The 13,166-nt window shown below is 47.6% G+C and overlaps 1 protein-coding gene across 2 annotated transcripts in view; it reads left to right on the forward strand.

Moving 5' to 3' along the window:
- The first annotated feature begins 1,999 nt into the window (after window positions 1–1,999).
- sult2st3 (sulfotransferase family 2, cytosolic sulfotransferase 3) overlaps window positions 2,000–13,166 on the forward strand; it is an 18,719-nt gene continuing 7,552 nt past the window's right edge. The window contains exon 1 of one of the 2 annotated variants that reach the window (XM_019893018.1): window positions 2,000–2,186. In XM_019893018.1, coding sequence (XP_019748577.1) covers window positions 2,015–2,186 — 172 coding nt within the window. In that variant the 5' untranslated portion in view covers window positions 2,000–2,014. Of the gene's footprint in view, window positions 2,187–3,152; window positions 3,506–13,166 lie in introns of those variants that run through there. The other variant, XM_019893019.1, reaches the window with a different exon arrangement.

Raw genomic sequence — 13,166 nt, forward strand, 5'->3', positions numbered from 1 at the left:
AAAAAAAAATCAAGTCTCATGCTGAGTCAAAAGCCAAAGAATAAAAGTGAGTTTTAAGACGAGTTATAAAGCCGGACAGTGAGGGGGATTGCCTTACGTTCAGTGGGAAGTCATTCCAAAGTGACGCACCAGCAACAGAAAAAGCTCAATCCCCTCTGAGCCTTCACATAGTCCTCGGTACCTTGAATAGTGTCCAGTCCGCAGGCCTAAGGCACAGGTGCATCGGGGTGGACAAGCTCAGAGGGGTAAGGCGAGGCCATTTAAAGATTTGAAAGCAAATAATACAATCTTAAAAAGAACTCTAAAATGGATAGGGAGCCAGTGAAGGGATGCCAGAGTAGGAATTGTGTGCTCCCTCTTACTACTTACTCTTAGTACTTAGTACTAGTCAAGAGGCCAGCAGCAGCATTTTGGACCGACTGCAGATGCTTAATGGAGGATTGGCTGACCCCAAAGTAAAATGCATTACAGTAATAAATCCAAGATGTGGCAAAGGCATGAATTACAGTTGTGCTCTTGAGAAACAACATTTACATTTTTAAATGAACCATGCCTCTACCCCAAAGATATATTAATGATCATGTTTGTCATGGGCGGCCAGGTGGTCGACTGGTTAGCACGTCGGCCTCACAGTGCAGAGGTGCAGGGTTCTCTGCCTTCCTGTAAAGGAATTTGCATGTTCTCCCCATTCCTGCCTGGGTTTTCTCTGTTTTCCTCCCACATTCCAAAAACATGCGTGGTAGGTTAATGTTGTCCCAGGGTGTGATTGTTAGCGTGAATGATTGTTCGTCTGTGTGTGCCAATGCGATTGGCTGGGAACCAGTTCAGGGTGTCCCTTGCCGACTGCCCGAAGACAGCTGGGATAGGCTCCAGCACGCCCCGTCACCCTTGTGAGGAGAAGCGGCTCAGAAAATGGAGGGGGGAATGTTTGTCGTGATTTTTTGGGGGGTCATTTTAGCACTGTTGGATAATTGAGGTGTTTGTTTGTAGTTTGTTGTGAAGATTGACAGGCTTGCCATTTTGTGGAGTTATTAAACAATTGATACATGGACAATTATTGAAGAATGAAATGCTACTGAAATCAAACCACGAATCAGACAGTACATCTCTCCCTCCTGCAAGTTGACCTCATGAAGTCATTTTGTGGCCGCCCCCCGTACCTCTCCTTTCCACTTAGCGCGGGTGCTTCAGGCAGCCCACAAAGCTTGCATTTTGAGCAGGCCTCAATGCTCATGGCTGTTCACTAATACGCAAACAGACATTGCTTTCTCTGCTGGCACACTGTGGTTTGTGTATGCAAGAATAGCAAATGCTGGGAAACACGAATGGCCTGACTAATGCCTTGCACATTCCAGTGTGAATTGAACAAGTGTGATCTGGCAGCAGAGGACTCGTATCTGTCACTTCAGGGTGCCTGCAGATCCTGGTCCCAAATTGGACTTGACCAAAATAATGGCCATCATTTTCCATAAGAATTATACTTGATGTAATAAGTCATACACAAATGTTAAAAATGCTCGCTCTGACCTGACGGCCATTTGAAACCATCTCACCTGGGAAAGATTTCCCTGATTAGAGCAGGGATAATGCTACACTGGGGGCTGGGGTGGCATGGAGACAGGTGGGGGGGTTATAGTCCTGTCAGAAAACGATGTAGCCCCAGTCTCAACCCTCTATTAATCACTCTAGCTGCCCATTAGCCCAGGTTCCTGGATTTGAGGAAACATGTTTCAATTGTGTGCCAGGTCTCACATTTTTCTCCTTTCATTCTTCATTTATTTCCCTTCTGTTTCCTTCTAAAACCAGGGTTAATTCTAGTTCAAAATACTAAGGTTTTTGTTTTTTTAGCCAGTGTTTACATTTAATTGATCCCTGTATCCCTGCAAAACTTTGCTGTCAATCTAAATGTACAGTATAAGGGGGAGAAGTGGCTCATCCCTGTCCACCGAAGTAGGAGGAACTCTGATAATCTCACAAACTACTAAACAGACAGCCTTAAGTAAAGAGGAGTGACATGTCTTATCAGTCCTCCTACACATCTGCAGTCAGCATGTCCTGGCCCAGCTACATCAAGTATCATGGCCTGGCCCTGCCACCCGGAGCTCACTCTGAGGACAGCTTGGAATATGCTGAAAATTTCTCTGTGGAGGACACTGATGTGTTTTCTGTGACATATCCTAAATCAGGTACTTTTCCAATCATGCTTGTTTTCACATCTATTACCGGAGCTATCGATTTGGAGTTTCAATCTGAAGAACATGGAAGAATAATTTGTGAATTTGAGTTGAGACCTTATATTACAAGAGGTAACATGAGGACGACTATACAGTATGTTCAATATTGGGAGTGGCAGGATGTTACTGTGTTACAGGCTCAATGGATTTCGGCAGTGGCATACAAGTGCATGCATTAGTCCAGAATAGGGAAAAGTGAGGTTAACACACACACGCACACGCACACGCACACACACACACACACACACACACACACACACACACACACACACACACACACACACACACACGCGCGCGCACGCACACGCGATCTCTCTCTCTGTCTCGCTCTCGCAACTGTGGCGAAAGCCAAACTGTGGCAGGGTTTTCTTTTCTGGACCTTGATTTGACACTTCTGGGTACTACTGTGAATCTATTTAATGCACCCCACTTCAGGCTCTCTCTCTCTTTGTCCCTATCTCACACTCTCACACACACACACACACACACACATACTTTGTCGATCTCGATCCGCTACTGTAATTTTCCTTTTCTCTTTGTCTAATGCGGGAAAATATAGTTACTCAGTATTGATTATTTGATTTTTAATACTGTTAGGAAAGTGACTTCAGCACTGTGAGGAATTTTTCTGCATAGAGTTGAGAACCCGTTCGGTTAACTTCTGGCCTGCATCAGAGCGCCTTGTAACCATTATCACCATGTCTTCGGTGTCATAGGAAGACATACTTTGAATTTCAGTAGTAGGTGAACGCGTTTTATGTCTGATAGACACGCTCTAATTCACACAAAATTTGCACAGTTCAGTGTTATAGTAATTTTTCCTCTCCAAGTGCAGACATGTGACATTCCATTCATTTGGCGGAAGTGCTGTGCTTGCTTTCTGTACCCTCGGATATTATGTACATACTTAAAAATCCGGGGTCGTTTTGTTGTCTCTTTTCATACCTTAGGTGGTGGTACTGACTTTTTAAGTATTTTGATAGCAACTGTAAATATGAAAGCTTGGACACTGTCGAAAGTATCTTGTGTGAAACACGCCGGAGTCATAAAGTTTGACACATTTTTGTGAACGTGAACGTCTCAGCGGACCCGCCTGACACTTCCCTCTGTAGTCGGAAGGACAAACACAATGTCTATACAGGAGTTGTATTTTATGCACCATGGACTTATGTTGCCAAAGGAGACCCACTCTCAAGAAAGCCTGACATATTTTGCGCAGCAATTCACGTTTAAAGGCGATGACGCCATTGCCGTCACGTACCCAAAATCAGGTCAGTGTGTCTTCAGCAAACCCTTGCTCCAATGTTGCATGTGGTGTGTTGTGGTGCTGAATCATGTACATTAGTTTAATATGTGCACGCACAGATGGAGACGATTTGTGCCTGTATGGAGTGCATGCAAATGTTTTTCAGCCATGACTGAGTTCTGTAATCACCAGAGAGGGGTGCTTTGTGATCAAGTGTGATACTTGATTGATATTTTTGATAAATCAGATACTCCCTTGAACTTGGTGTTTTTATTTTTGTACTGAATGATGATGCAGTCTATGCCAGGTTGCTGATAATGAACGCTAAGGTGTCATAAAAGAAATGAATAAATAAGGCAATAAGGGAGGGCAGGGCAGGGAGGCAGGAGGAGCAGGGTGGGCTGAACAAAATGTATTAACAAAAAACATTTGCAGGGTACACTGGAGAAACTAACTCAAATACTGGAACAAAGTCCTAAAACACAAGAAACCTGAGTAAGAAACAAACAAAAAATAATAATCTATGACAAAAACAAAACATGACGGGGCGCACACAATGATCCGACACTAACTGGTCCGGCAGGGAGTCCTTTTAAGAAAACACTAATTAATGACACAATGACCAGCAGGTGGCACTGCAGGAGGAGCCCGACAGTGCCGCTTGCTGGTCACCAACAGAACCACTTTAACAGTACCCCTCCCTCAAGGGATGGCTCCCAGACGCAACCCCCCCCCCCCAAAAAAAAGGAAAAAAAAATCACCCAATGGCTTGTCTTGACATGGCTGGGCCATCTTGACATGAGTGGATTCTACATGAGTCGAATGGATGTAGCTCGTCGGAAACGGGAGGAGGAGGGTGGGGGGCGAACACTTACACCTCGGGGGAACAGGAATGGAGGGCAGCCGCAACACTCGTGCCGCTGGAAACAGGAACGGAGGGCAGACGTAACACTTGCGCCCCCGGAACGGGGACGAGTGGCAGTGGGCCCACACCTCTGGTCATGCGGGGTCCAGTCTTGGTTGGATCATTCTGTCACGTTCTGTGTAATGGTAGGTGGAGGACCCCAAAAAGCAGGGAGGCAGAGAGGAGTAGGGTGGACTGAGCAAGATGTCCATCCATTTTCCGATCTGCTTCATGCTCACAAGGGTCACGGGGGTGCTGGAGCCTATCCCAGCGGTCTTCGGGCAGTAAGCGGGGGACACCCTGAAGCGGTTGCCAGCCAATCGCGGGGCACACAGAGACGAACAACCATCCGCGCTAACACTCACCTAGGGACAGTTTAGAGTGTTCAATCAGCCTGCCATGCATGTTTTTGTAATGTGGGAGGAAACCAGAGTACCCGGAGAAAACCCACACAGAGCAGGATGTATTTAACAAAAATAGAAACTGGAGTACATTGGGGAAAAATTAACTTAATTATAGAAAGTCCTGAAAACCACAGGAAACAAAAATAACAAAAACCTAAGCCAGAAACAAAACATGACACTCTGTCATGTTTTGCATGATGGTAGTTGTTGGGAGGACCGCAAAAAGCAGGGACGCAGGGAGGAGCAGGGTGGCTGAGCAAAATGTATTTAACAAAAATACAAACAGGAGTACAACGGAAAAACACTTAGTCAAAGTACTCAAACAAATGCCTGGAAATCACAAGGAACCAAAGTAACAAACAAAACTGACAGGAAACAAAACATGACAGGAACACGCGTATGCTTACACTCAATGACTGACAGAACTCAAGGAACTAAATACAAGCAAAGTGACGAGACAACGAGAAACACCTGGACAAGACACAAAGGGTTGAGGGAGCTGGTTGGTTCAACACAAGGGACACTGATTACGAGAACAGGTGGTGACAAAAAGGGCACATGAAACAAAACCAAATGCAACCAGACAGAAACATAACAGTACCCCTCTCTCAAGAGACGGATCCCAGACGTCCCAAAGTCACCCAGTGGGTTGACTCGGCGGAAACAGGGCAACACGTGCCTCGCTGGGGGACACGAACAGAGGGTGACGGTAGTGATGGGTCCATGAGGCCTCATGAAGCGTGTTGACACTGACACACTGTGTTGATACTGTGTCAGTGACCACTGACACCTGGTGGAATTCAAAATTCCCTGCAGCCAACCCACTTGACGGACTGAACTGACTGATTTGATGACGAAGTGTATACAATATTCACATCCATGCATTCATCTTGTATCATTCAATGTGTTTCAATAATGTGAATAAGGATGCTTGCGGGCTTTGGCTTCACAAATTTTTATTTTGAAAAATAAGTGTTTTAAATTTCAGTCTGTTGCATTTTTTACATGCTATTTCCCCTGCTGTGGAGAACACACGCTCACAAGGGACGTGAGCGTACATAGGAACTCCTTTGCGGGGTGGGAGAGGTTTGGGAAAGAAGAAGTGTGTTGGTCCTTCCAATACAAAAGCGGGTCTTGATTGCATGCAATATTCCCTCTGCCAGGTATTGCTGGACCTCAGATATTGCATCTGCTGTTGCGCCTCTTCCCAGTCTCCCCACCTCATCATCCAGATGCTGCCACAGGTCACCTAAAAAACAAAACCCAACAAATTGGCATTTAGAACAGTTTCCAAAAACAAACTAATAATGATGAGTAACATGCCAGATGTCGTTGCAGAGGCCTGCAATGATGGTCCAGGCTGGGCCTCGATTGTGCGCCCGATGAGACACACAACACACCCACACACCCACACACACACACACACACACACACACACACACACACACACACACATACCAGTCTGGATATGGATTCCGTGCACCTGGAGGAACTGCAGAATCCAAGTGATTTGAATCTGGGGTCGAGAAGTGTTGCTAAGGTTAACACACTCAGACTCCAAACTGGAAGCAGTGTCTGTGACTTGATGCTTGAGGTGTTCGTGGAGTTGTATGACTGCCTGTGTGTGCAAGGTTGAAGCGTGGCGCTCAAGTGCATGATCAAGCATTTTCATCATCGGGATGACCTTTGAACCAGACACTCTCCTCTCTTCAGACAACTCCACTGTAGCTTGATGGAATGAGAAAGCACTAGTAGTGCTTCTCTTATGATGGTGAAGTCATCAGCTGTCAGTGGAGCCAAATCTGTCTTTCAGGAGGCCATACATACCCACACTGGTTCCCTCTCATCATGCAGCCTTGACAGCATTTCATAGGTACTGTTCCAGCCTGTTGGCACCTCTTTGATGAGTTTCAGGGTTGAACATCCCATCTGTTGCTGCACCTGAGCAAGCTTCTCCTTGGCTGTAGGGCTTGAACGGAAAAATGTGACAATTTGCCTCGCTTTGTTTCTGATGTCTTTAAGTGCAGGGACCTGATCGCGTGATTTTCTAACAAATTAATACTGTGTGCAATGCAAATTGAGTGGCGTATTTGGAGGTGTCTCGTGGATGCGATCATGTTTGGTGCTGCGTCACTCACAAAACACTTTACTTTGTTGGTTATGGCCCTGTCCTCCATTATGTCCCTTTTGACCTGGGCCAAATTGTCAGCTGTGTGATTCTGTGGAAAGTATTGTACTCCCAGCACTGTTGAACACAACTGCATATTCGCATTATTGTAGTGACAGGTGAGTGCCAAGTAGGCGTCCATGTTCACAGAGGTCCACGTCAGTTCTACTCACTGCCACAGCTTGCTGTACTTCCATTTTCCCTTTTTCCCAGTCCTCCTGGTATTTGTCAGCCACCATTTTTTTTGATGGTCTGAAAATTAAACCAAAAGCAAATACATTTCAATTATTAGATATCTATATATCTTATATAAGACTTGGAACCTTCACACAGACCTTTGTCGACAAAACATGAGGTTTCAAGGATCTGAATCAGTTCCTTGAACCCTTCACTCTCCACAATGCTGAGGGGCTGGGAGTCCTTGACAATGAAGTTCAAAAGTGGCTGATCGAGCAACTGTTTCCTGGAAGCTTGATTGTCAAACATGAAGTGGAGAGTAAACCCATAATAATTACTAGTTGCCGATTAATTATCGACAAAGCAACCATGAAAAGATAAGCGAATGGCTATATACCCGAGTTATCCTGGGTGTGTCGGGAACTTCATTCTCATGCTTGACCCGATAATGCCTCAGCATGGAGGAGGTGCTTTTGTTGGCATATGATAATTCGACCTGGCAAATTCGACATTTCATCTGCAATAAAACATGAATAGTAAACTAAGAGTTACCTTGAAATGAATTTGAATTAGAATGGAACAAGACATGTCAATAATCTGAGAGGCACTTGGTGAGACAAAGAGATTTGAATAAATACCTTATTCTCCAAAAGGACATCAAAATGGTCCCACAGGGTGGAAATTTGCGTTTCTGCTCCATAATAAATAATACTGTATATATTTGAGTAAAAAGGAAAACACACAGATTATCAGAAAAAACGTGTCCGTCTGACTTCGAGCGTCATGTCGGCTGTCATATAATAGGCTATTATTATGTGAGAAGTGCTTTATGAAAGTTTGTACTGTACGTCATACTCCAGTTGATTGAGAGGTCCCGCCTATCAGGGGGAGTTCCAGGAAGTGACTGCGAGTGAGCACACCGCATGTTTGACGACTCTGTCACGTTGTTATTAAAAGTCACATAAAACATAAACCTTGTCTGCTGACCATCATTACATCAGCTAGGCTAGTTTAGCTGTTGTCGTAGTTCAAAGCTTCTTTAATATGTGGAGTGGGTTGCGTCGGCGCTGTGAGTACGTGCTTGCGCTCACGCGCGCACAGCAGAGAGCTGCGGACTATCCGCTGCTGAGATGCGCTTCAATCGAGTGACGTTGTTATTACAGTACGTGCATAATATGGAGCAACTTCCGGACAAACGCAAATTGTCCGCCGTGTAGAGCCATTTTGATCTCCTTTTGGAGAATAAGGTATTTATTCAAATCTCCTTGTTTCACCAAGTGCCTCTCAGATTTTTGACATGTTTTGTTCCATTGTGTCACGTTGCGAGCGAAGCGGAAAGGAACACGCTTCATTCGCAACAAAATTGAAATGTAGGATTCCCGAAACAGCAGACACCAACAAGAACTCCGTACGAAAATAATATTTATTAACAAAAACCGCACCGCCGAAAATAGACAACAGAAAACGCTGGTCAAAACAAGTACCAGGAGAACATGCAAAAACCCAATAACAAAAAACGCTCGCACAAAAGGCAAGGAAGAAAAATAAACTCGAATACGATTACACACGAAGAAAAGACTTCACCAAAAAGAGTCGACGAATCTAACTAGCGCACTAAGACTAATACGAGAGGGAGAAGACCGACACACGGGCAAAGCAGTGGCACGGCAAGCAATTCTCCGTCAAGTAAGAGTCAGAAAGACAGCTCTAATAAAGCAGGTGCTTAATGACAAATAGGTAGCAGGTGTGCAGCCAGCCAGAATGCACCGCCTGCCACCTGCTGTCGAAAACGGGACATGACACATTGTGTGTGTGTTCTCCACAGCAGGGGAAATAGCATGCAAGAAACGCAACAGACTGAAATTTAAAACACTGGATCATCTTATTTTTCTAAATAAAAATTTGTGAAGACAAAGCCCACAAGCATCCTCATTCACACGATTTTCACATTATTGAAACACATTGAATGATACAATATGAATGCATGGATGTGAATGATATTGTATACACTTCATCGTCAAATCAGTCCAGTCTGTCAAGTGGGTTAGCTGCAGGGATTTTGAAGGTCTAGCAGGTGGCAGTGGTCAGCGACACAGTATCAACACAGTATCAACACAGTGTGTCGACACGCGTGTTAAATAAGTACTTGTACTTGTGCACCGTGTACACTGGGTCACCATCAACGATCCGTGGAGGAGGAGGCGGGTGGGAGAAAGAGCCAAGGGATTGGTCGCAACCGGCTTGAGCAGGGAGATGTGGAACACGGGGTGAACTTTCATGGTGGCCGGCAACCGGAGCTTGACAGCGACGGGGCTGATGACGGACTCCACCACGAATGGTCCTGTGAAGCGTGGCCCTAACTTGGTCAACGTGCCGGCCAGACGCAGGTCCCTTGTAGCCAGCCACACCTCCTGCCCTACCTCATAGAACGGTGCCGGGCGACGACGACGGTCTGTAATCCGCCGGTTTCTGGACGCTGTGCGGGACAACGCAGCCCTGGTCTCCCTCCACACGTGATGGGCCCGCTTCAGATGGCACTGCACCGATGGAACCTCCACCTGCCCCTCCTGGGACGGGAACAGTGGCGGCTGATAGCCGTAAGCAGACATGAAGGGAGACCGACCTGTGGCTGAAGAGACGAGGGTGTTGTGCGCATATTCCATCCAAGGCAAGTGGACGGCCCAGGACGAGGGACGGTGGAGACACACATAATGAAGAGCCGCCTCCAGGTCTTGGTTCGCTCGCTCCGCCTGCCCATTGGACTGCGGGTGGTAACCAGATGAGAGACTCGCCGTGGCCCCCAGAGCCCGACAGAACCGCTTGCATACCCTGGAAACGAACTGGGGCCCACGGTCCGACACAATGTCCATCGGGATCCCATGGAGACGGAACACATGGGTTACCAATAGGTCGGCGGTTTCCAAGGCGGACGGCAACTTGGAAAGCGGAACGAAATGAACAGATTTTGAAAAACGGTCCACAATGGTGAGAATGATGGTCTTTCCACGAGAAGGAGGAAGGCCCGTGACAAAGTCAATGGATATGTGGGACCAGGGTCGAGGGGGAACGGGTAGGGGTTGAAGCAACTCCGCCGGAGGCCGGTGCGAGACCTTACCACAGGCGCAGGCGGGGCAGGCCCTGATGAACTCCGCGATATCCCTAAAAAGTTCCGTGGGATCGTGGATCCGGGAGAGGGCATCAGGTTTAGTGTTTTTAGAACCAGGACAATATGTGAGTGTGAAATTATAACGAGTTAACAGAAGTGCCCACCGGGCCTGACGTGAGTTCAGTCTTTTGGCAGAGCGTATGTATGCAAGGTTCTTGTGGTCTGTGTATACAGTAAATGGCTCCTTGGTCCCCTCGAGCCAGTGTCTCCATTCCTGTAGAGCCACCACTACAGCCAACAGTTCCCAGTTTCCCACATCATAGTTCGACTCGGCGGGACTAAGGCGACGAGAAAAGAAGGCGCAAGGGTGCAGTCGCTGGTCAACTGGGGAACGCTGAGACAAAACCGTCCCCACTCCTGAATCTGAGGCGTCCACCTCTACGACAAAAGAACAATCAGGGTTAGGATGTTGCAGTACAGGTGGGTTCATAAAAGCTTTCTTTAATGCCGTAAACGCCGAGTCGGCGTCTGAGTCCCACTTAAACGGAACCTTAATGGAGGTCAACCGGGTTAACGGAAGGGCCTTCTGACTATAATTGCGAATAAAACGTCTGTAAAAGTTAGCAAAACCCAAAAAACGCTGCAGCTCTTTACGAGTGGTGGGTGTCGGCCATTCCACCACCTCCTTAATCTTGACGGGGTCAGCTCTTAGTTGACCCCTCTCTATAACAAATCCCAGGAACGATATAGTCTTGACATGAAATTCACATTTCTCGGCCTTGACAAAAAGTCTATTTTCTAACAGCCGTTGCAATATGAGCCTGACGAGCTGTTTGTGTTCCTGTAGAGTCCGTGAGAAAATCAAAATGTCATCGAGATAAACAAAACAAAACACATTCAATAGGTCCCTCAGCACGTCGTTGATGAGACTCTGAAACACCGCGGGGGCATTTGTCAGACCGAAAGGCATGACCAAATATTCAAAGTGGCCTAAGGGAGTCTTAAAAGCTGTCTTCCATTCATCCCCTTCCCGAATGCGAACCAGATGATACGCACTGCGTAAATTTAATTTTGAAGATGGTGGCCGATTGAAGGGGAGCAAATGCGGAATCTAACAGTGGAAGTGGATACTTGTTTTTAATGGTTATTTCATTGAGTCCTCGATAGTCCACACACGGCCGCAATGACTCGTCCTTCTTCTTAATAAAGAAAAAAACAGCACCTAACGGTGATCGTGATGGTCTGATAAGACCTGCAGCGAGCGAGCTGTTGATGTATTCCCTCAATGCCTTTTGTTCAGGATGAGAAACCTGATATAGCCGGGAGCTCGGCAGCGGGGCACCCGCCTGCAGGTCTATGGCACAGTCGTAAGGACGGTGCGGTGGCAAGGATTGGGCGCGGTCTTTACTAAAAACCTGTTGCAAATCATGATAGCAACCAGGTACTCCATCTAGACAAATGGTTTCAGGGGGCTCATTACGAGAACGCACGTGCCCCCCAACGGTGGACCGCAAACAATGCTCGTAACAAAACGGGCTCCAAATCTCTATCGCAGGGCGATCCCACAAAATTACTGGGTTGTGAGTCTTAAGCCACGGTAAGCCGAGAATCACTGGGACGGCTCGCGACTGCATCAAATAGAATCTCCTATGTTCGACATGATTGCCCGAGAGTTTGAGCTGAACGGGTCCCGTAATTTTCTTCACCACCGCCAAAAGACGCCCATCGAGATCATGAACCCGTTTTTCTTCGTTCCAAGTCCTCGATGTAACAACCTATTTCAGTGGCTATGCTGGTATCGATGAAGCAATCATCGGCCCCCGAATCTACCAAAGCCCGGATCGGCAGAACCTGAGACGGCCCGTAGATCTCTCCCTCCAGTTCCAGTCTCTTGGAGAGGCCTGAACTAGACTCGACTCTCCTCGGCTCCCGATGTTCAATGCGGGGTCGTAACTCACAGTCATCGAGAGGCGTAGGTGGTTTGGATGTCCTTGGGCAAGTGGCGACCCGATGCCCTTGTTGGCCGCAGTGGAAGTAGGTCCGGTCCTGGATCCGACGCCATCTGTCCTCCGGTTCCAAGTGTTCGCCTCCCAGCTGCATCGGCTCGTCCACGGCGGCAGTATTCCGTGTACTGGAGTGGTCCCCGGACCCCGATGTCCGCGTCGTCTCGCGGGAAGCCCCTCGGAAAGCAGCATGCCGGTACGGAAACCATCCACCTGCGCGCTCCCGGCTCCTCTCCCTAATGCGGTTGTCCAGGACCAAGGTGATGTCAATGAGCTCCTCCAAGTTAGACCTGTTATCGCGGGTAGCCAGTTCGTCTTTGAGTTGAGTGTTCAACCCGCGGCGAAGCAGTCCACATAACGCTCGGTCATCATATCCACTTTGGGCGGCCAAAATACGAAATGTAATGGAATAGTCCGCAACAGATTGTGTACCTTGACGGCGCTCTAGCAACCGGCCTTCGGCCTCTCTTCCTCGAACGGGATGGTGGAACACCCGACGAAACGCGGCAATGAAATCGGGGAAGGAAGACCGGAGGCTCGGCTTTGCCTCGCGTGGGTTGCGTCGGCGCTGTGAGTACGTGCTTGCGCTCACGCGCGCACAGCAGAGAGCTGCGGACTATCCGCTGCTGAGATGCGCTTCAATCGAGTGACGTTGTTATTACAGTACGTGCATAATATGGAGCAACTTCCGGACAAACGCAAATTGTCCGCCGTGTAGAGCCTCCGTGGTAGCACGGGGGATTTCCGGGGTTGGCGTTCTCCGGTTTTCTAAACGCTCCACTCGCGACCCGTAATCCTCGAACTGGTGGGCCAACATGGAGACCGCGTCACGGAGTTCTGAGATCGCCTGGCCCTGCTGACTCACCAGTTGTTCTTGGCTGGCCAGGGCGGACAAAATCTTATTAATGTCTGCGGAATCCCTGGT

The sequence above is a fragment of the Hippocampus comes genome, unplaced genomic scaffold (assembly GCF_001891065.2).
Source record: "Hippocampus comes isolate QL1 unplaced genomic scaffold, H_comes_QL1_v1.1 scaffold94, whole genome shotgun sequence".
NCBI lineage: Eukaryota > Metazoa > Chordata > Actinopteri > Syngnathiformes > Syngnathidae > Hippocampus > Hippocampus comes.